The sequence below is a fragment of the Saccopteryx bilineata genome, chromosome 10, assembly GCF_036850765.1.
Source record: "Saccopteryx bilineata isolate mSacBil1 chromosome 10, mSacBil1_pri_phased_curated, whole genome shotgun sequence".
In the NCBI taxonomy this organism is placed as follows: domain Eukaryota; kingdom Metazoa; phylum Chordata; class Mammalia; order Chiroptera; family Emballonuridae; genus Saccopteryx; species Saccopteryx bilineata.
In genome coordinates, this window is record NC_089499.1 from 17,754,601 (window position 1) to 17,781,988 (window position 27,388).

General features: G+C 41.5%; 1 protein-coding gene across 3 annotated transcripts in view; it reads left to right on the top strand.

The window, feature by feature from the left end:
- Window positions 1-27,388, top strand: part of UBP1 (upstream binding protein 1) — a 59,015-nt gene that overhangs the window by 19,591 nt on the left and 12,036 nt on the right. The window contains exons 2-10 of one of the 3 annotated variants that reach the window (XM_066246106.1): window positions 5,086-5,221; window positions 13,806-13,882; window positions 17,683-17,788; window positions 18,548-18,654; window positions 20,477-20,629; window positions 20,724-20,834; window positions 21,277-21,384; window positions 25,312-25,415; window positions 27,297-27,351. In XM_066246106.1, coding sequence (XP_066102203.1) covers window positions 13,826-13,882; window positions 17,683-17,788; window positions 18,548-18,654; window positions 20,477-20,629; window positions 20,724-20,834; window positions 21,277-21,384; window positions 25,312-25,415; window positions 27,297-27,351 — 801 coding nt within the window. In that variant the 5' untranslated portion in view covers window positions 5,086-5,221; window positions 13,806-13,825. The remainder of the gene's footprint in view (window positions 1-5,085; window positions 5,222-13,805; window positions 13,883-17,682; window positions 17,789-18,547; window positions 18,655-20,476; window positions 20,630-20,723; window positions 20,835-21,276; window positions 21,385-25,311; window positions 25,416-27,296; window positions 27,352-27,388) is intronic. The other 2 variants (XM_066246104.1, XM_066246105.1) reach the window with 2 other exon arrangements.

Consider the following 27,388-nt stretch of genomic DNA (forward strand, 5'->3'; position numbering starts at 1 on the left):
AAACCCTGGGCTTGCGTGGTCAAGGCACATGTGAGAGTTGATGCTTCCTGCTCCTCCCTCCTTCTCTCCCACCTCCTCTCTCTCTCTGTCTCCTCTCTCTAAAGTGAATAAATAAAATCTAAAAAAAAATAAAAATAAAACAAAAACAAAAACAAAAACAGCCTGACTGGGCAGTGGCGCAGTGGATAGAGCATCAGACTGGGATGCAGAAGACCCAGGTTCGAGACCCCGAGGTCGCCAGCTTGAGCCCAAGGTCACTGGCTCGAGCAAGGGGTTACTCGGTCTGCTGAAGGCCCACGGTCAAGGCACATATGAGAAAGCAGTCAATGAACAATTAAGGTGTTGCAACACGCAACGAAAAACTAATGATTGATGCTTCTCATCTCTCTGTTCCTGTCTGTTTGTCCCTGTCTAACAGCCTCTCTCTGACTCACTCTCTCGGTCTCTGTAAAAACAAACAAACAAAAAAAAACACCACTTGGTGTTTAAAAAAAATATTAAAAAACAACAAAAAGTCATCTTTTTATATATATAGATACATTCTTAGTAAAATTTAGTAAATTTGGCAGGTCCCAGCGTGAATATGTTAACTTTTTTCATTCTTGTGTTTATGAGAAACATGAGCCTGATGTATCCTAGCGATTTCTTCAATGTTTGGGCATATATTTGAAAGGCAAACTCTCATTTTCTTGTCAATACATTGAAGAATTCCTCTCTTTTTACTCTTAATTGAGGTTAGAAAATCCTAATTCACATAATTAGGATGTTGAAAATTGTAGTAAAACAAAGCTTTTTTAGATATTGCCACATATTCTTCTTTTATAGAAATCCAGAAGGCTTCAGTAGACAATTTCTTATGTTTAATCATGAATCCAAAACTCGCACCATACATATCATCCTAACTTTATACCAAAGGATAGAACAGGGGTCCGGAACCTATGGCCTGCGAGCCAGATGTGACTCTTTTGATGGCTGCATCTGGCTCACAGACAAATCTTTAATAAAAAAAATAATGTTAAAAGTATAAAACATTCTCATGTATTACAATCCATTCATTTCCTACCACTCATGTTCATGGTTGCGGGTGGCTGGAGCCAATCACAGCTGTCCTCCGGGACAACACCAAGTTTTTATTGGATAATGTGTAACGTACACAGGTCATTGTATGGCTCTCACGGAATTACATTTTAAAATATGTGGCATTTATGGCTCTCTCATCCAAAAAGCTTCCCGGCCCCTGGGATAGAAGAAGCTTGCGTCCAGTCTTTCCAGGGAACATGGGGGTTGTGTAAACAATCTAGCGCCACAGCTTAACAGCCTTTTGCAACCTAATCAGGCAAGTGAGGTGGGGGGTTGGGCAGACTGTCAGCTTACAGCCAATTCCCCACACCTCTGTCCCCCAAAAATCTAAACTCCAAAAACCCTGTTGGTTTTTTGGTCCCCAACAGGGACATATTTCTCTGAAATACCATAGGGTGCACCAGTGCACCCTGGCACACACTTTGAGAACCACTGCCCTAGAGAAATTCTTTTCCTCAGAACCCCACAAAGATTCTGAGTCAATTAAGAATACCTGAGCAAGGGCTTGTGAGAGCCAGAATCATGACACTTTCTAAGGCATGGTCCCCAATCTCAGGCCCTTCTGTCAGGGTCAGGCCATTGCAGGGCACCCTGCCCTTCTACCTGGGTTCCTGCCGGCTTCTCTGGGATCGGGTGTGCTACCTCACTGGGCGACTTCCAGCCCCCGTCTCCACCACTCTGGATTCAGGGACCTAAACAACTATTGTAACCCTGTTGACTATTGAGGTTGGGGAAGTGTCCTTCCTCTTGCAGAGCTAAAGAGAGTTCAGTATTATTTAACCAGCAAAGATCTTGTTCAAACTGTCAGTAAGCAATCCAGTTTAAAAGCAGCAACCCTTTTTCCCCCCTTGTTCCCTAGTTATCTCAACCCTGTCCACCTGAAGGATTTTCAGAGAACAGCCCAAATAAATGGCCTGCTGCTTAAAGCTAGGAGGCCCAGAGTTTTGAGAGAAACTCACCTAAGTTCACGCAGTGTGAAGCAGGAGCTGATGAGGCACAATGTGTCCTTGTGCCGAGCACCAGGTGCAGGTCTGCAGTGTAGTCCTGGGTGGCTTCTTGGAATCCTGGCACACACGCCAAGTTAAATGTCTATGTAAGAATGTCCAAACCTGTGGGCAGTTTTTTTTTTCCTTTTTTTTGTTTGTTTTGTATTTTTCCGAAGCTGGAAATGGGGAGGCAGTCAGACAGACTCCCGCATGCACCTGACCAGGATCCACCCAGCATGCCCACCAGGGGGCGATGCTCTGCCCATCTTGGGGCGTTGCTCTGCCGCAATCAGAGCCATTCTAGCACCCAGGCAAACTTTGCTCCAGTGGAGCCTTGGCTGCGGGAGTGGAAGAGAGAGACAGAGGAAGGAGAGGGGGAGGGGTAGAGAAGCAGATGGGCGCTTCTCTTGTGTGCCCTGGCCGGGAATCGAACCCCGGACTCCTGCACACCAGGCTGATGCTCTACCACTGAACCAACCGGCCAGGGCCTGTGGACAGTTTTTATGAAAGTTTATTTGAGTCAAACTAATGACATATTCCTGGGAATAAGATCTCAAATGCTTCCTTAGTGTCTTTGTTAACAGAAAGTTTAAAAAGTCAGAAAACTTTTAAGTTTAGAAAAAAGGCAAAAAATAAAAAAAGTAAAGTTAGAAAAAATCTTATAAAGATACAAATTATTTTTGTACAGCTTTGTAATGTGTGTTTTACAAAAGTTAAGTTAAAATGAAGTATAAAAGTTATAGTAAGCTAAGGTTAATTTGTTATTGAAGAAAATTTTAATTTAGCGTAAGTACGTGTTTTTTGTGAAAAATTTGTTTTTAATTTATAAATTAAATTTAATGGGGTGACATTGATCGATAAGAATATACAAGTTTGTGGTAAACTTCTCTATAGCATTTGAACTGTTGATTGATTGCATTGTGTGCCCAACACCCAAAGTCACATCATTTTCCATCGTATATTTGTCTCTCTTTACTCCCCTCCCCCAAATACAGTGTTTTTAAAGTATACAGTATTGTATAGTAATGTCCTAGGCCTTCACATTCACTCACCACTCTCTCATTGACTCAGAGCAACTTTCAGTCCTGCAAGCTCCATTTCAATTCATGGTAAGTGCCCAGTGTAGGTACCATTTTTTATTTTTTATACCATAATTTTACTGTGCCTTTTCTTTGTTTAGATATTTTTAGGTACACAGATATCACTGTGTTACAATTGCCTGTAGTATTAAGTACAGTAGAATGCTTACAGGTTTGTAGCCTAGATGTGTAGTGGACTATACATTTAAGTTTGTGTAGTACACTTTGATCTTTGCTGGACAGAATCACCTAACTGCATTTTTCAGAACTTATCCCTGTCATTAAGTAACACATGACTATACTTGAAAATAACAGTGACTATTAACAAAAGCATAATTATTCCTACTTTATGATGATACTAAAACTTTAGGAGTAATTTTTTTTACAGTTATCTATTTAGATGATTGAATATGCTTTTTATAAAGATTTAAACCCATAGTTTTCTGATTCCAAATTTTATTTTATTAACTAGTCTCTTTACTAGAATATTTCCAGTGTTTTCTAAGTTTTAGTTAAGTGTAGCATTTTAAATAAATGATTTATATTCATGGTTCAGAATTGAAAAGGTATGACAGGATATATTTTTGAAAGTCTTCCCCTGTCTCCCTGTTATCTGATTGGCTCATTTCAGGTAGCCACAAATGAGAACCTTTTTTTTCTAATCATTTCTCATGAGAGTCTTTGTATAATGAAGATATTGAATAGTTTCATTGAATTTATTCCAATAAGCATATCTGTCCCTGTAATGAGTGAATTACATGCTTAAATGTGCTTGTGGTAAATGTAATGGTTTTGTCACTAAAGGATGAAGTTTAAAAGAGAATTTCCATCTCTAAGGTGATACCTGGTAGAAGCTGTCATACATACTTGCCAAAGAATGCCCAGGATATATGCACTTCTACTACATATTGCATGTCCTTATGTACATTATTTAGAAACTTTGTTTCTTTTCATTATTTCAGCTAGTTATAGTGAGGAGTATTTATCAGCAGTCTCTAGAGTCCTTCTGCCTATGTTTAAATCCCATTCCACCATTTGCTAATCTGGGCAGGTTTCTTAATACCCTCACATAAAATAGTTGAGAATTAAAGTGAGGAATCTATGTAAAGCATTTATAAGCAAGTTAGCATAATATGAGCCTTTATTGCTGTTACTGTTATTAATAACTAGTCTTTAATGATTCCTGATTGTACTGGAAGACCAAGTATTTAGACATTGGTTGCTTATTAGTTTCAATGAGCAGTATTTTTTTTTTTTTTGTATTTTTCTGAAGCTGGAAACGGGGAGAGATAGTCAGACAGACTCCCGCATGCGCCCGACCGGGATCCACCTGGCACGCCCACCAGGGGCGACGCTCTGCCCCTCCAGGGCATCGCTCTGCGGCAACCAGAGCCACTCTAGCGCCTGGGGCAGAGGCCAAGGAGCCATCCCCAGTGCCCGGGCCATCTTTTGCTCCAATGGAGCCTTGGCTGCAGGAGGGGAAGAGAGAGACAGAGAGGAAGGAGGGGGGGTGGTGGAGAAGCAAATGGGCGCTTCTCCTATGTGCCTTGGCCGGGAATCGAACCCAGGTCCCCCGCTTGCCAGGTCTACGCTCTACCGCTGAGCCAACCGGCCAGGGCCTCAATGAGCAGTTTTTACAAATGGTAAATAAGCAACCTTGGGGTTAGATACCTATGTAATGACTCAGGAAGTTTGCCAGGTTTGTTGGAAAATAATGATTATAATCTTTTAAATAAATCTGTAACAGTCAGAGTTTTGAACTATAGAAATAGCATGTTTACACTGCTTAGCAACTGGTAGGCAGAATAATGGTTCCCCAAAGATGCCCACATCCTAGTCCCCGGAACCTGCAAACATTTTACCTTATATAGCAAAAGGGACTTGGCAGATGTGATTAAGTTAAGGATATTTTAAAAATTATTTTTATTTATTCATTTTAGAGAAGAGAGAGAGAGAGAAAGGGGGGAGGAGCAGGAAGCGTCAACTCCCACATGTGCCTTGACTGGGCAAGCCCAGGGTTTTGAACCGGTGACCTCAGCGTTCCAGGTCGACGCTTGATCCACTGCACCACCACAGGTCAGGCTCTAAGTTAAGGATATTGAGATAGATTATTCTGGATATTCTGGATAAGATGAGTACACTGAAATCACAAGGGTCCTTAAAAGTGAAAGAGGAGTCAGATTTGAAATGCTTTGTGCATCTGTATTTAAAGATGGAAGAAGGCATCATGAATCAACAGTCATAGGCTGTATCAAGAAGTAGAAAAAGGTGGCCCTGGCCGGTTGGCTCAGTGGTAGAGCATCAGCCCAGCATGTGGATGTTCTGGGTTCAATTCCCGGTCAGGGCACACAGGAGAAGCACCCATCTCTTCTTCCATTCTCTCCTCTCGCTCTTGCTCTCCTCTCTTCTCTCGCTCTCCTCTCCTCTCGCTCTTGCTCTCCTCTCCTCTCCTCTTTTTCTCTCTCACTCTCGCTCTCTCCCCCTCTCTCTTGCAGCCGTGGCTTGAAAATGGCTCAAGCAAATTGGCCCGCTAAGGATGGCTCCATGGGCTCTCATTAGGCACTAAAATAGCTCAGTTGCCAAGCAACAGAGCAAGCCCCAGATGGGCAGAACATTGCCCCATAGAGGGTTTGCTGGTGGATCCTGGTTGGTGCACTAGCAAGAGTCTGTCTCTCTGCCTCCCCACCTCCCACGTAATTAAGAAAATATTTTTTGACACGAGAGTGTTTTGGCTTATGCTGCCCCATCAGTGTCGTACTTCCAGACTATGTGGGCAAACTAGCTTGGTTGCGTGTGGCAGAAGAATATGCAGTAACACAGCATATGAGGGAGGGAGTTGGACTTTTTCTGTGGCTTAGTTGTGTTTTTATGTTCTAGACTATGATTTTACAACTGTTTAGGCTAGGTAAGTGACTTAGGCTAGGGTGTGTTTCAACTTACACCAAAATTTGGGTTACGTCACTATTGTAGGAATGGAACTGTGTCGTAACCCGAGGACCCCCTGTAGTTTGAAGCCACTAAGTTTGTTGGAATTTGTTACAGCAGCAGTAGGAAACTAACGTTTCAACCAAGGCAAATGTGTACTAAGCAGGTGGATGCTCTTCACAGTAGTGCAGGATGAAACATTGCTATGTGCATCCGTGTAGTTTCATAGGGTGGTCATCATTTACTCTAAGATTTTAGACAGACACTGCACCCACTGTACTGCCGCCTCCTAGCTTATCTCTGAAGGCCCTGTCAGAGTTGCGTCTTGTAAGGGGCATCTGATGAACCCTGAGCCCTTGGCTTGTGTGTATAAAATGTGTGCATATATGTATATTCAAATATATGGACTGTACATACATGTAATGAATATATGTGAACATAACTGTATTTGTGGAGCACATACATGTAATGGAGTGAGAGCGGTCCTCAACCTTTGCAAGATTTGCAGTCCTGTCAAACTTGAATGAAGTTCGGTTGCTTGTAAAGGAATCATCATCCAGTTTACTTTAAATAGCTTTAGTTTGACTTAGTTCTTAATTAACAATAGATAAATTATTTGAAATAAAAAGCACTTTTGAAATCTTATTACCTGTAATGCTTTACAGTGTCTCATATAACACTGTATTAAATAAATCTTATGCAAAATAATGCAAATATATAATCAGTCATTCAAATCAGGCCATTTTCTCTTTAGAAGAGTTTATGATAACATATCCTACTGTATTTGTTCAGCTTCTGAGAAATGATGGTTCTTACCATTTTACTCAGAGCTTTTCTGAGTGTTGTTATTCCCAGGAGAATGTTCTGAACACCTTATGTTGGAAAAAGTAATGACTGGATATGTGTAGCTTCTCTAGCCTCATTCAGCATGCATTGGTGTTATTACCTAGAAGGCTTGTCAAAACATGATTGCTGGGCCCTATAGTTTCTGATTGGTATTTCTGGAGTGGGGAATTGGCATTTCTGCTAACTTTCCAGGTAATACTGATGCTGCTAAACTGGGGATCGAGCTGATGTTTTTATTTTGAATATTCAGGCAAGTACGTGAGCTTTGCCTCACTGTGTGTGTGTGTGTGTGTGTGTGTGTGTGTGTGTGTGTATTTTTCCAAAGTTGGAAGCAGGGAGGCAGTCAGACAGACTCCCACATGCACCTGACCAGGATCCTACCCGGCATGCCCACCAAGAGGTAATGCTCTGCCCATCTGTGGCGTTGCTCCGCTGCAACTGGAGCCATTCTAGCATCTGAGGTGGCAGCCATGGAGCCATCCTCAGTGCCTGGGCCAACTTTGCTTCAACAGAACCTTGGCTGCGGAAGGGGAAGAGAGATAGAGAGAAAGGAAAGAGAGGGGAAGCGTGGAGAAGCACATGCCTGCTTCTCCTGTGTGCCCAGACCAGGAATCAAAGCCTGGACTTCCACACGCCGTGCCAGTAATGCTCTACTACTGAGCCAACCAGCCAGGGCCTCCCTCACCACCTTTTATAGATGGAGTTCAACAGAGGAGGATTGGCACATAGCAGGTGCTATGTACCATTCCTTGGCCATCACTTGGTCACTTCTGGTAGTTTCCCCTTAAAGTTCATTGCTTACCTTCTGCCTTTTGGGCAGCTGTTACAGAACAATAGTTACCATGGTATAACACTGTAAAGAAAAATAATGAATAATGTATAGTCTAACTTAGTCAGAAATTGGAACAAGTTTTCCAGGTTGTATTATAGATGCCTTCAAGTGTCAGTTTTTGTATTATTTTGAGCAATAGAAACACAGAGTTTAAAAACTTTGTGTTTTTCTGGTTATGCCTAAGCAGCTATCTGCTCTTAGGTAACAAGAAGATTTAAGTCTGACTGTGTGAAGTAAGAACTGTAGTCCGAACATGGACCCATGAGAGGCTGGAGTGAGCACAGCTGGCTGGCTTTGCCTTTGAGCAGGGATAGGGCTGGAATAGGCTGCCCCTGTTCTACAGCTCTAGCCGGGTCTGGGTGCTTTCACACCATATGGTATTAGTGAGACTTCTGATCTTAAACCCTTTCATTTCGGTTCATTGCTACTATTCAGTCAGAAATGCTTGTTCATTTGGAGGCCAGATTCTACTTGGAGAATCCTCTAATAATTACTTTGCAGGCAGGTTTTAGGCCCTAGGAAACACGTCTATTGGACTTAAAATACTGTAAAATGATAGAAGCTTCAAAAAATAAAATACAATCGTGTCAATGACAGATATGTTCTGAGAAATGCCTCATTAGGCGATTTCTTGGGCATATACTCACACAAACCTAGATTATATAGCCTACTATATTATATACCTAGCCTATATAGGGAGTCCTCCGGTTACAATATAGTTCCGTTCTTGGCCCTGGCCGGTTGGCTCAGCGGTAGAGCGTTGGCCTGACGTGCAGAAGTCCCGGGTTTGATTCCTGGCCAGGGCACATAGGAGAAGCGCCCATTTGCTTCTCCACCCCCACCCCCTCCTTCCTCTCTGTCTCTCTCTTCCCCTCCCGCAGCCAAGGCTCCATTGGAGCAAAGATGGCCCGGGCGCTGGGGATGGCTCCTTGGCCTCTGCCCTAGGCGCTAGAGTGGCTCTGGTCGCTGCAGAGTGACGCCCCCGGAGGGGCAGAGCATCGCCCCTGGTGGGCGTGCCGGGTGGATCCCGGTCGGGCGCATGCGGGAGTCTGTCTGACTGTCTCTCCCCGTTTCCAGCTTCAGAAAAATACAAAAACAAAAAAAACAAAAAAAAACAATATAGTTCCGTTCCTATAACAGTGACGTAACCTGAATTTTAGTGTAAGTTGAAACACGCCATAGCCTAAGTCACTTAGCTATCCTAACACAGTTGTAAAATCATAATCTAGAACATAAAAACCCAAATAAGCCACAAAAAAGGGAAAAGGACAAACATATTATACTGTAGTAACAGAAAAAAATGAGTGTAAAAAAAGTTCTTACCTTTATCCCTGTGGTTGGCTTGTACACTGGAAGGGGAATTGCTACATGGGAGAGAGTGACCTATTGGGAGGAGGAAGCTGGAGAGGCAGGAGAACCTGCAGAAGGTGCTGGAGATACTGGGTCAGGTGAATCAGGATTGCCTAAGGAGCATGCAGGAGAAGCTGGGGATGATTCCACCTGTACTATTGGTGTTTCATCTCAGGAAGCTGCTGATGTCTGCAGAGGGTACAGATCTGTTACAAACTTCTCTATCTTTTTTTTTTTTTTTTTTTTTTTAATTTTAGAGAGGGGGGAGAGAGTAGGGAGGAGCAGGAAGCATCAACTCCCATATGTGCTTTGACCAGGCAAGCCTAGGGTTTCAAACCAGCGATCTCATCATTCCCAGTCAATGCTTTATCCACTGTGCCAACACAGGTCAGGCCCTCTCTACCTTCTTAAAGAATTGTTCCAGGCTAGTCTGGAAAATTGATGACTTCTTCTCTTCCAAACTAGTTCGCCCATGTAATCCATAAATATGATGATAATAGCGTGAGCTAAAACACTCAGGTCTCAGGTTTTTTTTATGTTCTTATAGGAGTGAGCATCGAAAACTCGAAAAGTCACATGTTGGGACTGGTGTAACCTGAGGTCCCCCTGTATAAGCCTACTGCTCCTAGGCTACAAAACTGTACAGCACGTTAACTGTGCTGAATGGTGTTAGGCAGTTGTAGTACAATGGTAAATATATGTGTATCTATATGTAAAACACGTTCAGTAAAAATATGGTATGAAAGATAAATGGTATAGAGCCCTTACCTAGAATAGATCTTACAGGACTGGCAAAGTTGTTCTTGGTGAGTCAGTGAGTAGTAAGTGAATGTGAAGGCCTGTAGCATTATTGTAATGCACTGTGCTAGGATTTGAGGATGGCTAGGATGTCACTAGGTGGTAAGAATTCAGTTTGAGTATAATTTTACAGGACCACCTTTGTATATGCAGTTTTTAGTTGACTGAGACATCCTTATGAGGTGTGTGACTGTCTTTTTTGTTAATTTCATTTTACACCGTCGTAGATTTCCTTGAGGTTAGCTCTGGTTCTTATTTTAAAGCTCTATTTTAGGACCTTAAAAATAATGCTTTGAATTTAACCAAGGTAGGGTTGTCACATCTTGATTTCCATGTTGCTCAGAATTTTATCTGAGGAAGTTAGACTTATTCTACAAAGGTGGTCAGGGATGTGAACTCACAACAGTTGTATTTTTCAACTCTGTCAGTGCTTTTGTATTTCTAAACCAAAATATGTAGTGAAAAATCAAAACATGAAAGGTAAATTCAGAAGCTAAAGCTAAAAACAGGACTAGCAACTAGTATACTATACACTAAAACAAGTTGTATAATTTAATAGAATATTGCTGTTAACTTTGAACTTCATTAATAGTAAAACCTTCTTTACACTCCAGTTAGAACTAGATGGATATTTCAGAAGGCTATGTTACTAAAAGATTTATGGAAGGGGGTCAACTAAAAGAGGAAATTAAACCAATACTATTGAAGAAAATTGTTGGTGGAGAGGGATTTCTAAATGAGTTGAAGACATAAATAGTTTCCAGTAGGAAAATCAAGTGGAGCATAAGAGTTACAGGGCTTTTTTCCCCCTTAACCTTTTGATTTTAGAATAAAATTCTGCATTGTTTTAATACAGGAGCAACAAATCATAACATGTATCAATATTTGTGGAAACCATCTGTTTCCACAATCAAACTTTATTGAGCACAGAAGTATCCTTGTTAGGTTGTCTAGGGAAAATAATATAAAAGGAGATAGGGCCATCAGGGTTTCTTCCTTAATTTGATATTTTGAGTTTTGAAGATCACAAGATTACCCTGGTAAGACAAGTTTTCTCTCCCTTCTTGGCAGTCAAATGAAAGGGTTTCCAGATCACTGTGTAAATTATATACCTGCCATCAAACTGGCTGCTTTAAGTTACTCTCTTTATCTTTGAGCAGTGTCTTTGCATTCTTCTCTTTTTCTCTGCTCACCCCTTACATGATCTTGTCTTTAAACAGCTTTACCTAACAACTATATTCTGAGAAGTCCCCTATTAATATCTCCAACCCGATCCCTTCCCCTTAGCTCCATGTCTGTGACTCAGCTTGATGCCCCCAAACTACCTCAGACTTAATGTCTTCAATTGCACTCTTGATTTTCTCCCGTAAATCAACTTTTTGTGCTCTTCCCTGGGTCAAGAAGTTCCTTGGGTAAAAATCTGGAGTCGTCCTCAACTCTTCTCTCCCACTTTATATCTGATACACAAGAGAAGGCTTGCTCACACTCTAACTTCAAAATACCTTCAGAGAGTGCCCGCTTCTTCCATTTCCATTTTTGTTGTCATTCCATGAGTGCGACTCTTTCCCTTTAGCCTTGTCAGCTCAAACTAGAAATTCAGGTTAACCAGACAGGTGAAAATTTTCAGTGTGGTTTTAATTTGCAGTTTCTCTGATAGAGAACGAAAGTCTTCTAATACGTTTAAAAACTGTTGCCATTTCCTTTTGTTATGTATGTTCATGTCATTTTCTCATTTTTTTCTCTGATGGATGTTGGACGTTTATTAGCAATTTTGTAGATTTCTTTATATTAGGGAGATTAATTATCCCTTTGTGTGTACTGTGAGTTGCAAACATTCTCTTTTTTGCATTTTTTTGTTTGTCTATCAGAATCCCTGAGTTGAAGGATATAATTAATATTTAACTTAACTGATGCAGCCAGATTGCCTTTCAGGAAGACTGAATTTTTTTATTAGTTAATATTCTCCCCATATTTTACATGCTTATTTCTCTTCCATTTTTGCCTACTTGATTTTTAATTAAACATTTTTTATCTGATAATTAGCACAAACATTTAAATTTTTATTCCCTGAGTCCTTGTGAGATTGAGTGTAATTTTAAATGTATAATGATGCATTTTTCTCATCCAAGTACTAACCAGGTCCGACCCTGCTTATTAGCTTCTAAGATCAGACGAGATCAGGCGTGTTCAGGGTATAGACAAATGGTGGTGTATTTTTCAAAGATGTCTGTTTGTATGCTTTATTTTCAAAATTATTTCTTATTGTTCTGAGTTCAGATCCATTGTTAAATATGCTGCATATTTAACTTTTAAAAATTGTCTCTTGCCATAAAAGTGTTTTTTGTTAATCTCTCACAATCTGTTGAATGAATTTAAGGACTATTCCTTAGGACCATAGTAGATATAGTTGTTTTCTTCCCCAGCCTTGGAGTGATTTCATTATATTTTGATAACTGTTCTGTTTTGATCCTATGATCTAGTACCCTTTCCTTTTTATAAGCTCTATTGGGGTGTGGACAATATATACTGTAGTTATATGATAAAGAGCCTCAACTTCATATGGTACTAATAGCACTCTTTAATTCCTACTGATTTTCTACATGGCAATTATATTGTTATTTTTATTATTTAATAACATGATTCAGAAATAATTTTTGTGGATTTGAAAGTACACTAAACTTTTGATAGCCGCTTATTTTCCTAATAATATAGATTGGTGTGTGAATATCCATTTGTGTTTTCTTACGGATACTAATTGAGCAGTGAGAAAATATGAGTTGGGTTTATTGGACACAAGGGTGTGAAGGCTCTAGGATTAAAATTTGACTTGGCACCTGACCAGGCCATGGCGCAGTGGATAGAGCATTGGACTGGGATGCAGAGGACCCAGGTTTGAGACCCCGAGCTTGCCAGCTTGAGTGCAGGCTCATCTGGTTTGAGCAGGGCTCATTAGCTTGAGCCCAGGGTTGCTGGCTTGAGCAAGGGGTCACTCGGTCTGCTGTGGTCCCCTGGTCAGGGTACATATGGGAGAATAGTCAATGAACAACTGAGGTGCCACAACAAAGAGTTGATGCTTCTCATTTCTCTCCCTTACTGTCTGTCTGTTCCTCTCTCTCTCTGTCACCAAAAAAATTAAAAATAAAGAATAAAAAATAAATTTTTTGGCCTTGGCTCACACAGAAACCTTTACACATACGTTCATAGTGACATTATTCATAATAGCCAAAAAGTGGAAACAACACACATGTTCATCAACTGATGAATGGATGAACAAAATGTGGTATACTTATGCAATGAGTAATAATTGAAATAAAAAGGGATGAAATAATAATACATACTACACTATGCATGAACCATGAGAACATTATGGTTAGTGAAAGAAGCCAGTCAAAAACCACCTGTTATGTGATTCCATTTATATCAAGTGTCCAAAGTGGGCAAATTCAGAGACAGAAAGTAGATTGATTAGTGGTTGCAGGGGGCTCGGAGATGGGAGTGGAAAGTAGTGAGTGCTGATTGCATCTTTTTAGGGTGACGAAAATGTTCTAGAATTGGTAACAGTGGTGGCTGTACAGCTCTCGATAATACCAAAAGCCACTTGCATACTTTAAAAGGGTGAATTTTATAGTATGTCAATTATATCAATAAAGCTGTTATAAAAATTGGTCTCAGATAATGGATGTATGTATAATGTAAATTTAATGTGAGAAGTGAAAATAAATTGACAGAAACTTCAGTCTTCTGTGATAGTGTAAGACGAAAAGGATTATATGGTTTGCAAAGAGAAAGGTAAACCTTTCTAGCAAATTAACATTAGGTAATTATATGTTTTGAGAGATAATTACTTTTTTATTTTAAACAGTGACGTTCTTTATATGGATTATTTTGATGCACAATTTCTTTACATAGGTCAGTCTTATGAAATTCGGATGCTAGATAATCGAAAAATGGGAGAAATGCCTGAGATCACTGGAAAATTAGTAAAGGTAAGGTAGATCCATTACATTCCTAATAGATACTGCCGTGTTTTTTTAAAAAGCAGTTTTGCTGCAAGAGTTTTTATTAAAAAATTATTTAATTTCACTTTAAGAAGTAATGGTTATTCTAAAGCTTCTTTTTGAGGTAATGTGAAAGTCCTTTGGAAAAGTACCATAGAAAAATTACTTGCAGTTATGTGGGCAAAGACCTGCCAGCACTACAAAAACTTAAGTTTCTCTTTAAAAGTAAAGGATAATGGGAGAAAAAATATAACTGTTAAAATGAAACTTTTTAAAAGTCCTGGCCCTGGCCAGTGGTTCAGTGGATAGAGCTTCAGCCTGGCATATGGATGTCCCAGGTTCGATTCCCAGTCAGGGCACACAAGAGAAGCAACCATCTGCTTCTCTCTCCTTCTGTCTCCCCCTTTGCTCCCTCTTCTCATCCCACAGCCTTGGCTCAGCTGGTTCAGGCATGGCCCCAGGTGCTGAGCATACCTTTGTCCAATGCCTACACCTCCTATACCTGAAACGACAGGGGATGTCCATGCACCTCAGCCTCGGGTGCTAAAAGCAGCTCGGTACTAGAGAGTTGGCCCAGATGGGGCTGGCAGGTGGATTCCAGTCAGGGAACATGTGGGGAGTCTGCCTCACTGTCTTCCCTCCTTATAAAAAAGGCCGTTTATTTTACCTCTTAAAACTTCTCTAAGTAAAATTTGAAATCTCTGTACACCCTCCCTATTGAGGTATCTGAATGAAGTAGTCATTTCAAGGATAGAAGGTGTAGGCATTGGCCAGCCAACTGCGTTGCTTTTAGGATATAGGTTCAGAACTGTCCGTACCACCTCCATTGTCACGCAGGGTGAGTCCTTCTACCCTCTACCTGTCCATGGTTTGTTATAAATTCCCGTAGCATTATAGGGCAAGCATTATGGAAAAAGCTTAATTAGGAAAAGTCAGAACTTCAGTGTGGTCAAGTGTTAGCAAAAGAGATGTAGGCATGAGTTCTCTTGATCCTCCCCTCTCCACAGAGGCACGTGGCTCCCCGGTGCTGCTGGGTCCTCTGTATGGGTCTGCCAGTTTGGAGGGCGAGCATGTAAAAGGCAGCCTTGGTAGGGGGAGTGGAGACTGTGCTAATACTAGCAAAGTGGGGGTGTCTGGATAAGCCAGCTGCTCAGCACCTTTAGGCCCGAGAGTCTTTGGGATATTTTAGTGCTCCTCCCACTCCGGGGCAGGAAGACCCTGTGAGAGCTTCAGGGAGAAGGTAAGGGGTCTGGTCTCCACTGGATCATTGTCTTGCCAACCTGGAATGCGCCCCAAACACACCTGGATTAGAAGGAGAGGTTATTGCTCATTTTCACATTTGCCGTCTGCTCTTTGAGTCTGTCATGTCTGTGCTCAGTCAGTGGGTATGGTCATTTCCCTAGAGGGTGAGTTAGATGGTCTCATTTTTTTTTTATCTCTCCCCAGCCCCCCATTGTCATTCTGACCTGTAGCAAACATTGATTAGATTCACCATCTTAGAAAGTCATCAGTGTGGTTCTCAGTGAGACTGGACTCTAATGGCAAATAGCTGCTGCTTGCTCAGGAGCCTGTGTCTGGGAACAGAAGTGTGAAAATTTCAATGACCTGTTTAATCCTATCCCTGGAATGAAATAGTAGCTGGTTCCCCAGACCTGTGGGAGGGGAAGGAGGGGGATGACAGGTAGAGAACAGAGACTTGGCCTAGAGTTTATGGAGTTGACTTTAAAGCCTTTCCTTAGGAACTTCTGTTGTATTTTTGTTTTGTTTCTGGCTTTTTCTTTGCTTACCTCAGAAAACCTCACTTTTAGGTAAAATAGTTGAAGTACATTTTACATGTAGGTTCTTGGTGGAGGCAGATCTCTCCTCTTCCTCCTAGTTGACTGTCTTTTTTTTTTTTTTTTTTTTTTGGTGACAGAGACAGAGAAGAGGACAGGGAGGGAGGGAGATGAGAAGAAGCATCAATTCTTTGTGGCAGCACCTTAGTTGTTCTTTGATTGCTTTCTCATATGTGCCTTGACTGGGGGCTACAGCAGAGTGAGTGACCCCATGCTCAAGCCAGTGATCATGTCATCATGTCTATGATCCCATGCTCAAGCCAGTGACCTCGAGGTTTCGAACCTGGGTCCTCTGCATCACAGCCCAACGCTCTATCCCAGGGGTTGGGAACCTATGGCTTGCGAGCCAGATGTGGCTCTTTTGTTGGCTGCATCTGGCTCGCAGACAAATCTTTAATAAAAAAAATAACAATGTTAAAAATATAAAACATTCTCATGTATTACAATCCATTCATTTCCTACTGCTCATGTTCATGATTGTGGGTGGCTGGAGCCAATCACAGCTGTCCTCCAGACAACACCAAATTTCTATTGGATAATGCGTAATGTACATGGGTCGTTGTATGGCTCTCATGGAATTACATTTAAAATATGTAGCATTTATGGCTCTCTCAGCCAGAAAGGTTCCCGACCCCTGCTCTATCTATTGCACCACTGCCTGGTCGGGCTCTAGTTGATTGTCTTTTTAAAAAGACACTCAATCTTGCCTGACCAGGCGGTGGCGCAGTGGATAGAGCGTCGGACTGGGATGCGGAAGTACCCAGGTTCGAGACTCCGAGGTCCCGCGCGGGCTCATCTGGCTTGAGCAAAGAGCTCGCCAGCTTGGACCCAAGGTCGCTGGCTCCAGCAAGGGGTTACTCGGTCTGCTGAAGGCCCACGGTCAAGGCACATGTGAGAAAGCAATCAATGAACAACTAAGAAGTCGCAACGCACAACGAGAAACTGATGATTGATGCTTCTCATCTCTCTCTGTTCCTGTCTGTCTGTCCCTGTCTATCTCTGCCTCTTTAAAAAAAAAAAAAAAAAAAAAAAAAGACACTCAATCTTTTGCAGGCTAGCTCAGTTGGTTATAGTGTTGCCCTCATATGCCAAGGTTGTTGGTTCGATCCCCAGTCAGGGCATGTATAGGAAATCAATTAATGTATAAATAAGTAGAACAAATCAATCTCTCCTTCCTTACCTTTATCCTCTTCCCTCCCGCTTTTCCTCCCTCCCTCTCTCTCAAATCAAGAAATACAAATTAAAAAAAGACAACTATTATTTTAAATCAGCAGTTTTACCATTGTGCCTGGGTTTCCTCTATTTTATACTATCTTTTCATTTTAGTAATTGCTATGTTCATCCACTGTTTTCTTCATAGGAATGTTATTCTTGCTCATGAATCTTATGAACATGTACCTTAATTTTAGAGTGGAGAGAGAAGGGGAGAAGGTGGGGAGGAGCAGGAAGCATCAACTCCCATATGTGCCTTGACCAGGCAAGCCCTGGGTTTCAAACCAGCAACGTCAGTATTCTAGGTCGACACTTTATTCACTTGCCACCACAGGTCAGGATAATATCAAATTTTAAACAAAAAGTATACCTGCCTGACCTGTGGTGGCGCAGTGGATAAAGTGTTGACCTGGAACGCTGAGGTCGCCAGTTCAAAACCCTGAGCTTGTCTGGTCAAGACACATGCAAGAAGCAACTATGTACTATGAGATGATGCTTCCCACTACTCCTCTCCTCTTCTCTCTAAAAAAAAGAAAAAAAAAGTTATACTCAACCATTTTATCAGGCTTTTTATATTTGAATTCTAATTATTTGCACCAAATAAGTATACCAATAATACACGTACAGAAGAGCAAAACAGTTAACTTATCAAATTGTTAAAGCAGAATTTGTTTTTGTATGCTACTCTGCATTTTAGCTGGAACAGTTTAAAAGTACTCATTTCCCCCACTTATTCCCTAGAGCATCATACGAGTTGTATTCCATGACAGACGGCTGCAGTATACAGAGCATCAGCAACTTGAAGGTTGGAAGTGGAATCGCCCAGGAGACAGACTTCTTGATTTAGGTACAAGAGGCCAACAGAAGGCCATAGAGTGAGATACGAAGGCATTTTAGCTGTTCCCATGTTGGCACCATGTGTAATTGTGTAGGGAGAGTTTTGGTGTGAGCAGGTCCTGTGTGCCATGAGTTGTTTTATAGTTTCAAATGTTGATCCTTGAACAAAGCTGGGGTTTGGGGCACCGACCCCCATGCAGTCAAAAACTTGCACATAACTAGACTCCCCCAGAACTTAACTACTAATAGCCTGCTGTTGATTGGAGGCTTTACAGATAATATAAACAGTCAACACATTTTGTATGCAATGTGTATTATATACTGTATTCTTAGTCAAGTAAGCTAGAAAAAAGAAAATCTGATTTTCAGAATCATAAGGAAGGGAAAATACATTTATAGTATTTATTGAAAAAAATCTGTCTAAGTACGCTCATGCAGTTCACACTCCTGTTGTTCGAGGGTCCGCTATAGTTTTTAGTGCGAAAAGACCCTGAGCCAGGACTTTGATGAGTTCAAAATCACTTATGTAATTCTCTGTTGGCACTATCCATCACATTCTGATTTAAACGAAATAGAAACCATGATGGGAGACAGTATGATACTCACTAGGTAGGTTTCAATGTTGAAATGGTTGACCACGGAGAACACTGAAGAAAAAAGTTCAGCATGGAGGAATAACATTTTCACTAGAACATAATTATAGTAAGTTGTAAGCTTTGAAATTCTTCTCGGTAGATGAGCTTCTATGTAACTTCTTTTTAAAATATAGATATTCCAATGTCTGTGGGAATAATTGACACAAGGACAAATCCAAGCCAGTTAAATGCGGTTGAATTTCTGTGGGACCCTGCAAAACGCACATCTGCTTTCATTCAGGTTTGGATTTTTTACATTACTAGACATGCACTAGGCTAGTCATTTAGAGGGCTGTGGATGAGATTGAATTCTTGAGGTAGGGTATGTTTCCTTAAAAGCATATTTGTAAACTTTTGTAATGTCTTAAAAAATATATTATACACCTAAGTTGGAGTTACTCTACTAAATCCGTCATTACAGACTACACTTTATAAAGGCAATTGGATATGTAAAACATTATTCAGATGTTACTATTACCACTGATATTAATAATAATCAAAACTTCCATATTCATAAGGTAGATTTCTCTTAAACTAAAGTTGCCATTTAAAAGGATGTGATTGAAAAAGTATACTGTTTTAAGATTCTCTGTTAAAAACATTCTAATACTGAAATTTCAAATGTCTACAAAAGTTAGAGAATAATGACTCCCTTTGTATACTCATCACCTGGCTTCAGCAGTTATTAGTAGCTTTCCCATTTTAACTTACTGATGACCACTTTAAAGCAACCCTGAGGCATTTCATTCCACCCATAAATACTCAGTTCTTTCTCTAAGAAATGAGTTTTTTAAAAACATAAATATATTGTTATATATAAAATAAAATCCACGGTAATTCTAATACCCAGGATGTTCAAATTTGTAAGTGGTAAAATTAAAATGACTGAGTAGGTGCTTTTATGTAGAAAACACTAGTGCCTAATTGCTGACCAGTCTAAGGAGACTGTGGTTTTTGTGAACAGAATCTTTGGTATTTTGAGTTTTTGTGGTCTGGCAAATATTGTCTTCCATTAATTAATAGTCACTAGGGACATGGTTCATATTCGTTGACTGTAAGAGCTGGCCTTCGATCTCGCATTGTGTACAGCACACTGCAGAGATCAGTTTTAACTTGGAGAGTCATTCGGAGGCAGGATGTGTACCAGTCAGAAATTGCCAAAATCTTTACTAATCCTGCGAGGTATCCTAAGCTGTCTTCATGGTGCAGAAATGGTGGAAGATGGGCGTGGTCCGTAGGATCCTTTGAAGGTGACAGAATAGTTTAGATGGATACAAGTAGGACAAGTAGTGGGTTTTCTGAACTGCAAGTTCCCCAGGCAAAGTGTCCGAGGTTGATGTAGGTTGGAACAGCAGTAAGATGGTTGACTGGGTAGAGCTGGGGTAATGGCAGTAGAGGGCAGACAGTGGAAGCTCTGAATGATGAGGTGAGGATTGCTGTGAGTTTAGCCACATGGAAGACTTAGGACCATAGGTCTGAGAGCAGCATGGGGTCTGGGGTGGAGACGAGGGAATGAGGCAGGAAGCTGCTGTACTCGGTACCCATGATCAGAGCAAGATCTGCCTGAGAGGAGAGGCATTGGAATGGGGAAGAAGGGCTCGTTCCCAAAAAGTTCTGAAAGGCTCAGTTGGATTTGTGAACAGAAAACCGTATATTAAAAGCAATCAGAAAAATTCATAATGGCCACCTGGCTAAGATGTGGGAGTTTTAAAGTAGTGGTCCCCAACCCCCAGGCCACGGACCAATACCGGTCCGCAGAGAAAGAATAAATAACTTACATTATTTTCGTTTTATTTATATTTCAGTCTGAACGATGTTTTATTTTTAAAAAATGACCAGATTCCCTCTGTTACATCCATCTAAGACCCACTTTTGATGCTTGTCTCGGTCACGTGATACATTTATCCATCCCACCCTAAAGGCTGGTCTGTGAAAATATTTTCTGACATTAAACCGGTCCGTGGCCCAAAAAAGGTTGGGGACCACTGCTTTAAAGCATATTGAATTCTAGAGGGAGCAGAATTCCAGTGGATGGTACTTTGACTCCGTCTCGAATTGTTCAGGTCCACTGCATCAGCACAGAATTTACTCCACGGAAGCACGGAGGTGAGAAGGGCGTGCCCTTCAGGATCCAGGTTGACACCTTTAAGCAGAACGAAAATGGAGAATACACCGATCACCTCCACTCAGCTAGCTGCCAAATCAAAGTTTTTAAGGTAAGAAGTGGAAACCAGGCTTTCAGTAATTAAGGCCCGGTTTGAGTGTGAAGGTGTTTGTAACCTGATGGATGAAATGTGCTTTGTTTTTTAGCCTAAAGGTGCAGACCGAAAACAAAAAACAGACCGAGAGAAGATGGAGAAGAGAACTGCTCACGAAAAAGAAAAGTATCAGCCATCCTATGATAGCACAATCCTCACAGAGGTAATGCAGAGCAGCGTCTCGGTGTCTGAAGAGAAGCAGAGGTTTGCATATTTGCACTATTTCTAAGGATGAGTTTCGCTACAAAGGGGTTGGGGAAGATTGGGGGGCATATTGACATGTTCTTTGTGAAATTTGTGGGGGAAATGTTTTATTTAAATTCTGGGGTTTTAGTGGATTAGTTTCCTGGGTGGGATCTTAAATAAGATGCTGAAATCCTAATCACGTCTCAAACAGACCTTAAAACCTTGAGGTTGGCAAGAGATTAAGTTGGGGCCTAGAAAGTGTGATTTTTTTTGTCACTGCTGGGGTTTTGCATTTTCTTTAACTTTGAATCCTGCTAGTCATGCAATTGTTTAATTGGACTACAGAGACAAAAACAGGGTATTAGGTCTTTCTTTGTATAATGAAAAGACATTGATCCCAATCTTTGGTGTTTGTCCAGATGAGGCTTGAGCCTATAATTGAAGATGCAGTTGAACATGAGCAGAAAAAGTCCAGCAAGCGGACTTTGCCAGCAGACTACGGTGATTCTCTGGCAAAGCGAGGCAGTGTAAGGGACTTCTGCTTCTCTTTTCATTGTGCAAGAAACCTTGTGCAGTGTTAGATATAGGACCTACTTCCACGAAAAGTAAAGCCAAATTTGTTGTTGATGTCCTTGTCTTGATTTAATTTGCTCTTGTTTAGACTTCCTGCTTTCTGTTTGTTCCTCACTGAGGAAAATTTCCTAAATCTAACACTTCAAAACAAAGTTGACCTTATTGGGTGGTTTTGGAGGGAAAAACGACCCTCAGAAATATGTTCCCTCACTGTCTCCTCCCTTTCTCACCCCCTCCTTGGCACACACACTTCTTCAAGAGCACCACAATTCACAGTACATTCTCGAGTGAAACAGTTATCATTTCTGTGTAATTTTAGAAGGTTTTGCTTCCTCAGGTGTGTGAGTGATAAGAACATTTCATGGCTGTTTGGGGAAATGATGGCAGCAAGCTTGACAGTAAATGCACAGTACTTGTGTCCCGTTGCCCTGCATGTGTGTGAGAGGAGTGTCTGCTTCTGAGCGCCTGTTTGGCAGCATTGGGGCAAAGTCTTGGGCTGCAGCAGCATCTCCTCTTGGCACTGCGTTGTGGACTGTGCTTCAGGCCGGGGTAGTGCACGTTGCTGTACTCGGACTGGTTCCCCCAACATACAGCCAGGGGACTTCTGGTTGAATACGAGCTTTGTCAGCTTAATTAAATTGCAGATCCTTACTTGACGACGCAACTCTTCATCTAACAGTCCAGAACAGTGATATAGCCAGAGTAAACGGAAACACAGAGCATTAAACCTTGTCTTACATAACTGTAGTCATCTTTATTAATGGCTACTTCGATTCATCACTGCAGTGTCCATAACATCAAGTTGCCAAAAATGGAATTTTCCTGCTTAAACATATGTCTGCACATATCTGTAGATGATGAAAGTTACAAGCACTCTCACTAGAACTTCACTTCCAAATTAAAAGCATTGAGTGAGAATGTTTTAAATGCTTCTCTATGAAGTAAAATGGAAAATGTGCTCATTTGAAGGCAGGAAGTGCGCTTGTTGCACTTTAACTGGGCCGATGTGAATCAGGGTATGTGGAACGGCTTCGCACTCCTTCCCCTAACGCCTGCCCTCCAACTTTGTCCTTTTCCTCTTCTGATTTCCCAGCTGAAGACTCATACGTGTTTCTTAAACTTTTGGAAAGAATCCTTGGTAACTCAAATCACTTTCCCCCTCTTGTTAAAAACTACTGAATTCAAAGAAATAGGTTCTAATCATTCACAGATTAAAGAAAACTATCCAAGCCCAGAGCTAATCCGAAGATGGTAGAATTATTGATAAATTATTAATGATTCTTAAGACTAAAGTATGCAAAACGTCAGTTCATTGGCCTGGGATTTCATATTTTCCTAATGTGTGTTGCCCGCTGCCCTGGGCTGCATTTTGTTTGGTTAAGGTATTTCTAAGGGTGGTTAGAGCTCCTCTTAGAAACCCGTTTTTTAAAAAAACAAGGTACAAGTTAATCCCTTAAGAAAGAAGGTCTGCAGCATTTCATGTATTTCGTCAAGTACCACAGAGGAAGTCCAACAGTTCTCGAATAGTTTCAAGGTGGCTGTCAGTAAAGAAAGCCCTCCAGACTAGTCTGTTAAGTCAAAAGTTGCTGTGTGCATGGCCCCACGCTGAACAGAGGCACTGTTGTTGGTTCCTAAGAGCTGCTGCACAACGAAACCCATACTCAGTATGTCTATTCTTTTTGCCTCTGAGCGGTATTTTATTTTCACAGATCAGTCAGTGCTGCCAATTTCTGTGATCATTTTCGAGTCCACCTGAGGTGGGACTTTGTTCGCAGTAACCAAACCGTGACTACAAGAGCCTAGGCCAGGCAGTGCTGGGACCATAATGGATTACAGGTTGTCTTTAGGAACAGGCCCTGCACCGTCCCTTACTCTTAAGGACAGGGAAGAATGACAAGGTAGAAGAAAACATTGTGAAAACAGTCCTTGATAGGCCTTCACCCTCCTGGGCTGAGGCTGCTAGAGAAACTTATAAAAATACAGGCAGGCAGGTCCTGGTGTTTCTTTCAGCCTGGTCATTTAAGAACTTGGAATCTGTTATTTCCTAAAACTAGAAGCTTCCCCATAGAACCAGTTTTGTAGTGTTCAGTAAATCAAGTCTCCTATTTATTGGGTCAGTTTTAGATGTCGGCAGCCCTATTCTCTACTGCTAAAAGTCTAGATGTATAAAAGTGAAAAGAGGTATGTTTATGAAGGTTCAGTTTGGTGTCTGTCATGTTCCTCTGCCCTACTAACCTGAAGCTTTTGATGGCTTCATTTCCTTGGTAGATAGCTGGCAGTAATCACCAAAGCAAACTTTGGGAGGCTTGACATGAAAAGTTTGTTATTTAGCTGTGCATGTTATGCTACATTGTAGTTACTAGTATTTTGTATCTGATGAGCATGGGACACCCATAAGTTATTTGATCTGACAGTTTTGCTCACAGGATCCTGGGTTCCTCAAACTGTATAAACTGTAAGGTAGAAAGTAAAACGAGAGCAGTTGCATAAAATTTATAGTGGTACTGGTATGCCCGCAGTATGTGCAGCAGTGCTGTCCAGTCAGTAAACCCCTCCCTCCCTCCCTCCCATCCATCCATCTTTTTGAAAGTTGATAGTAGAAACAATACATAAAGTCATTTCCCCTATCTTCGAAGGGACATATGATGGGCAGTGTGAATAATAAGGTTCAAAATCTGTCATGTATTTTCTTAGCATCTACCCTAATGGGTTTTTTTACTTGGATTTGGGGAGAGTCTTATACCCCATGGCCATGGTGAGAGCTGAAGCGTGTTTTGTGTAGAACAGGAGAAGCGTGGCTATGAAAGGGGACCTTTGAAACCAAGGGCGCTCTTGGGCAGATTAGTTTCCGAAAGAATCCATGGAGTGGAGTGGAGTGATTGGATTCCCTTCAGAGCTCAGGTTTGAAGGCTTCGACTTGCTACCACCCCGACCTGCTCAGCATGCCTTTTTTTTTTTAAAAATACTTTGGCTTCTCTCTTTCTCGCTTGCTTTAATTTAATTTTATTTATTCATTTTTTAGAAAGTAGAGAGAGAGGGAGAGAGAGAGAGGAGAGACAGAGAGAAAGAAGGGTGGGAGGAGCAGGAAGCATCAACTCCCATATGTGCCTTGACCAGGCAAGCCCAGGGTTTTGAACCGGCGACCTCAGCATTTCCAGGTCAACGCTTTATCCACTGCGCCACCACAGGTCAGGTCTCAGCATGCTTTTGACATCAATGTGCCTTTGTATCTTTGCTCTGTCTTTGGTCAGAATTGTGCCTAAAGCTTAAGAATATTTTTAGTTCACCATGCCCCTTCCAGAAACTACCGATAATAAACATATGTGGGTAGGTAGACAGGGCAGTTAGTCCCATACACAAGTTGTATTGGTACTGAACCAGTCTCGTATTATTGGGGGATACTAATCTTAGAGAAATCAAGGACACATGTGGGTACTGGTAAGGGCAAAAGGAGCACTAGGTAGGACACTGTCCCAGTCACCATGTGATGTCATACGTCGCTTTTGAATCCTTTCTTGCCTCTGCTAATCTTCAATCCTGATAGACACACCTTTTGGAGAATTGATAAAGAGGGAGGCAAAAAGTTCTTGAAAGCAAATTGTATATAAGCATACATTTTAAATGCCATCATAAAGTTTTGCTGCTACCATCACTTCCTGTCTTCTCTAGACTTGATCAGTGTCTAGATGCATACAGCAGGTAAAAATTTTCTTGCTACACAGAAGGAAATTCGATACGTTTCCATGAGGTTGCTTGATGAGTGTCAGGTGTCTTGTGTTTCATACTCTTCTTATTTGGCCAGACTAGAGAGTGAAATACGAAGTGTTTCTTCCACATACTTTAAAAGCACATCACTAATTTGTTTTTGTTTCTATCCTTAGTGTTCTCCGTGGCCCGATACCCCGACAGCCTATGCGAACAACAGCCCGTCCGCAGCGCCCACGTTCACCTCCCCTCAGCAGAGCACGTGCAGCATCCCCGACAGGTATCTGCGTGCGTCACCGTGCCTGGGGCTGGCTGCTGCTCATGCTCCTGTTTCCCTTTCCCTCCGTTTGCAGCAGCCCCTGCCTGTTTATCTTAGTGCGTGTCACGGGAACAGCCTCTCGGATTTCAGAGGAAAACCACCTTTTCTTCACCTGCCAGCCTTTGCCCGGCCCCTTGCCCCCCACATTCACAGACTTTGGGCATTGTGGCAAGGGGCACTTTCAAGACACATTCTCTGTGAGATAAAAATAACATTAATGGGGTTCATAGAGAAAGAGCAGTGAGATTTGAAGGTGAAACTATGACTTGAATATGTTAAGATTGCAGTTACTATAAAGTACATTTGTCTTTAATGCTCACCATATCAAGCAAGGGTTATTTCTGCTCCATTTCTTCTCCCTTCTGATAGATACACTCTTTTTAAAAGTCAGTGTTTAAACTTCAAGGAAGGACTTCGTTCCTAAGGACTTACAGTGTTTTAGAAATGGGAATGGTGGCCTTGGATTATTCTGTTACTGGCCTGGACTTGCAGCTCAAAGTCTCTCGTGAGTCCCGAGCGGGAGCAGGAGCTGCCTCAGCATCCTGAGGGTGCCGCGGTCCCCCAGGGGAATTTCCAGTTAGGTCAGGTCAGAACTCTCCTGTTGTCTGGAGGCTTAGGCCTCACCTCCTGATACTGTCTGTCATACTGGGGGGGGGGGGGAGGTTTCAGCATATGGTTTGAGGGAATGCAAACAGGGAAAGCTGATGAGGAAGCTTATTTCAGTTATGTGCTTTAAGAATAGAAAAACAGTTTGGCCTGCGGCGGCGCAGCGGTTGGAACCTCGGCTACAAGCAGTGAGGTCAGTGGTTCGAAACCCCAGGCTTGCGAGGTACCTTCAATAAGCCATCATGGACAACTAAAGAAAAACACTCTTGGACTCAGAGACAGGGAGGAGACCTGGAGACCAGCCTGAGTTATCTCAGAACATGATTATTATACCAGAGATAAGCTGTGATTCATGTCCTGGCTGACAGTATTTCCTGAGAGCCCACAGTGCCCAGCACTGTTCCAGGTGCAGTGATAGTTAAGTGACAGGTCCCTTCTGAGGAGCCCAAGTTCTGGTGGGTAAAGGAGGATGGTAAACAGTCAACTATCAACATAATAAATCTATATAAAATAAAACTTGACAAGTGCTAAGAAAGGAGGCGGGCGCTCGGGCGCCACATTCCCTGGGCGTTGTTTCATTTTTGTTTTACCTCAGAAACAGAAGGACAATGGTATACATTTGTTTCCTTTGTTCTCTTGAATTTCACCCTTTTTAATCATGGCTAAATGTATTAATTAAAGGGGCATCAATTTTCATTTTAATTTAGGATTATCATACCACTTCTTATACTTAGTTGTTTTCATTTATTTTAATTTATTGATTTTAGAGAGAGGCAGGAATATTGATGTGTTTTTGTATGTGCCCTGACAGGTTCTATTCAGCAACTTCTGAGCTTCAAAACAATACTCGAACCAACTGGGCTGTCCTGCCAGGGCCATTGTTTTCTAAAAGTGCAGCTATTTTCAATTGCTTATCTTTATTGATTTCTCACTTTTTTTTTTCAACTAAAATAAATGAATATCCTTCATTTTCTTGTTACCCCAGAGCCCTTTGGTTCCATACAACTTGAATCTCTTAGTAGGACAAAGGAGGCACAAATTAACAGCATCTTGTCTTAATATCATCAGCGTATTCACCCCTGACCAGTTGTGCCAACATTCTTATTGCAAGTTGATACTGTTCTGTCACACAGTGTTTTTTTAAATTTACCTAGTTTAAAAGCCTTTAATGCCTTGATTGTGTGTGTGTACATGTGACTGATACCTGTCTGTTCCTCCCCTCTTCCTTGTCCTCAGCAATTCTTCTTCCCCGAATCATCAGGGAGATGGAGTTTCACAAACCTCTAGTGAAGTAAGTTGCTTGTTCCTGAAACCGTCAGACGCTTTTT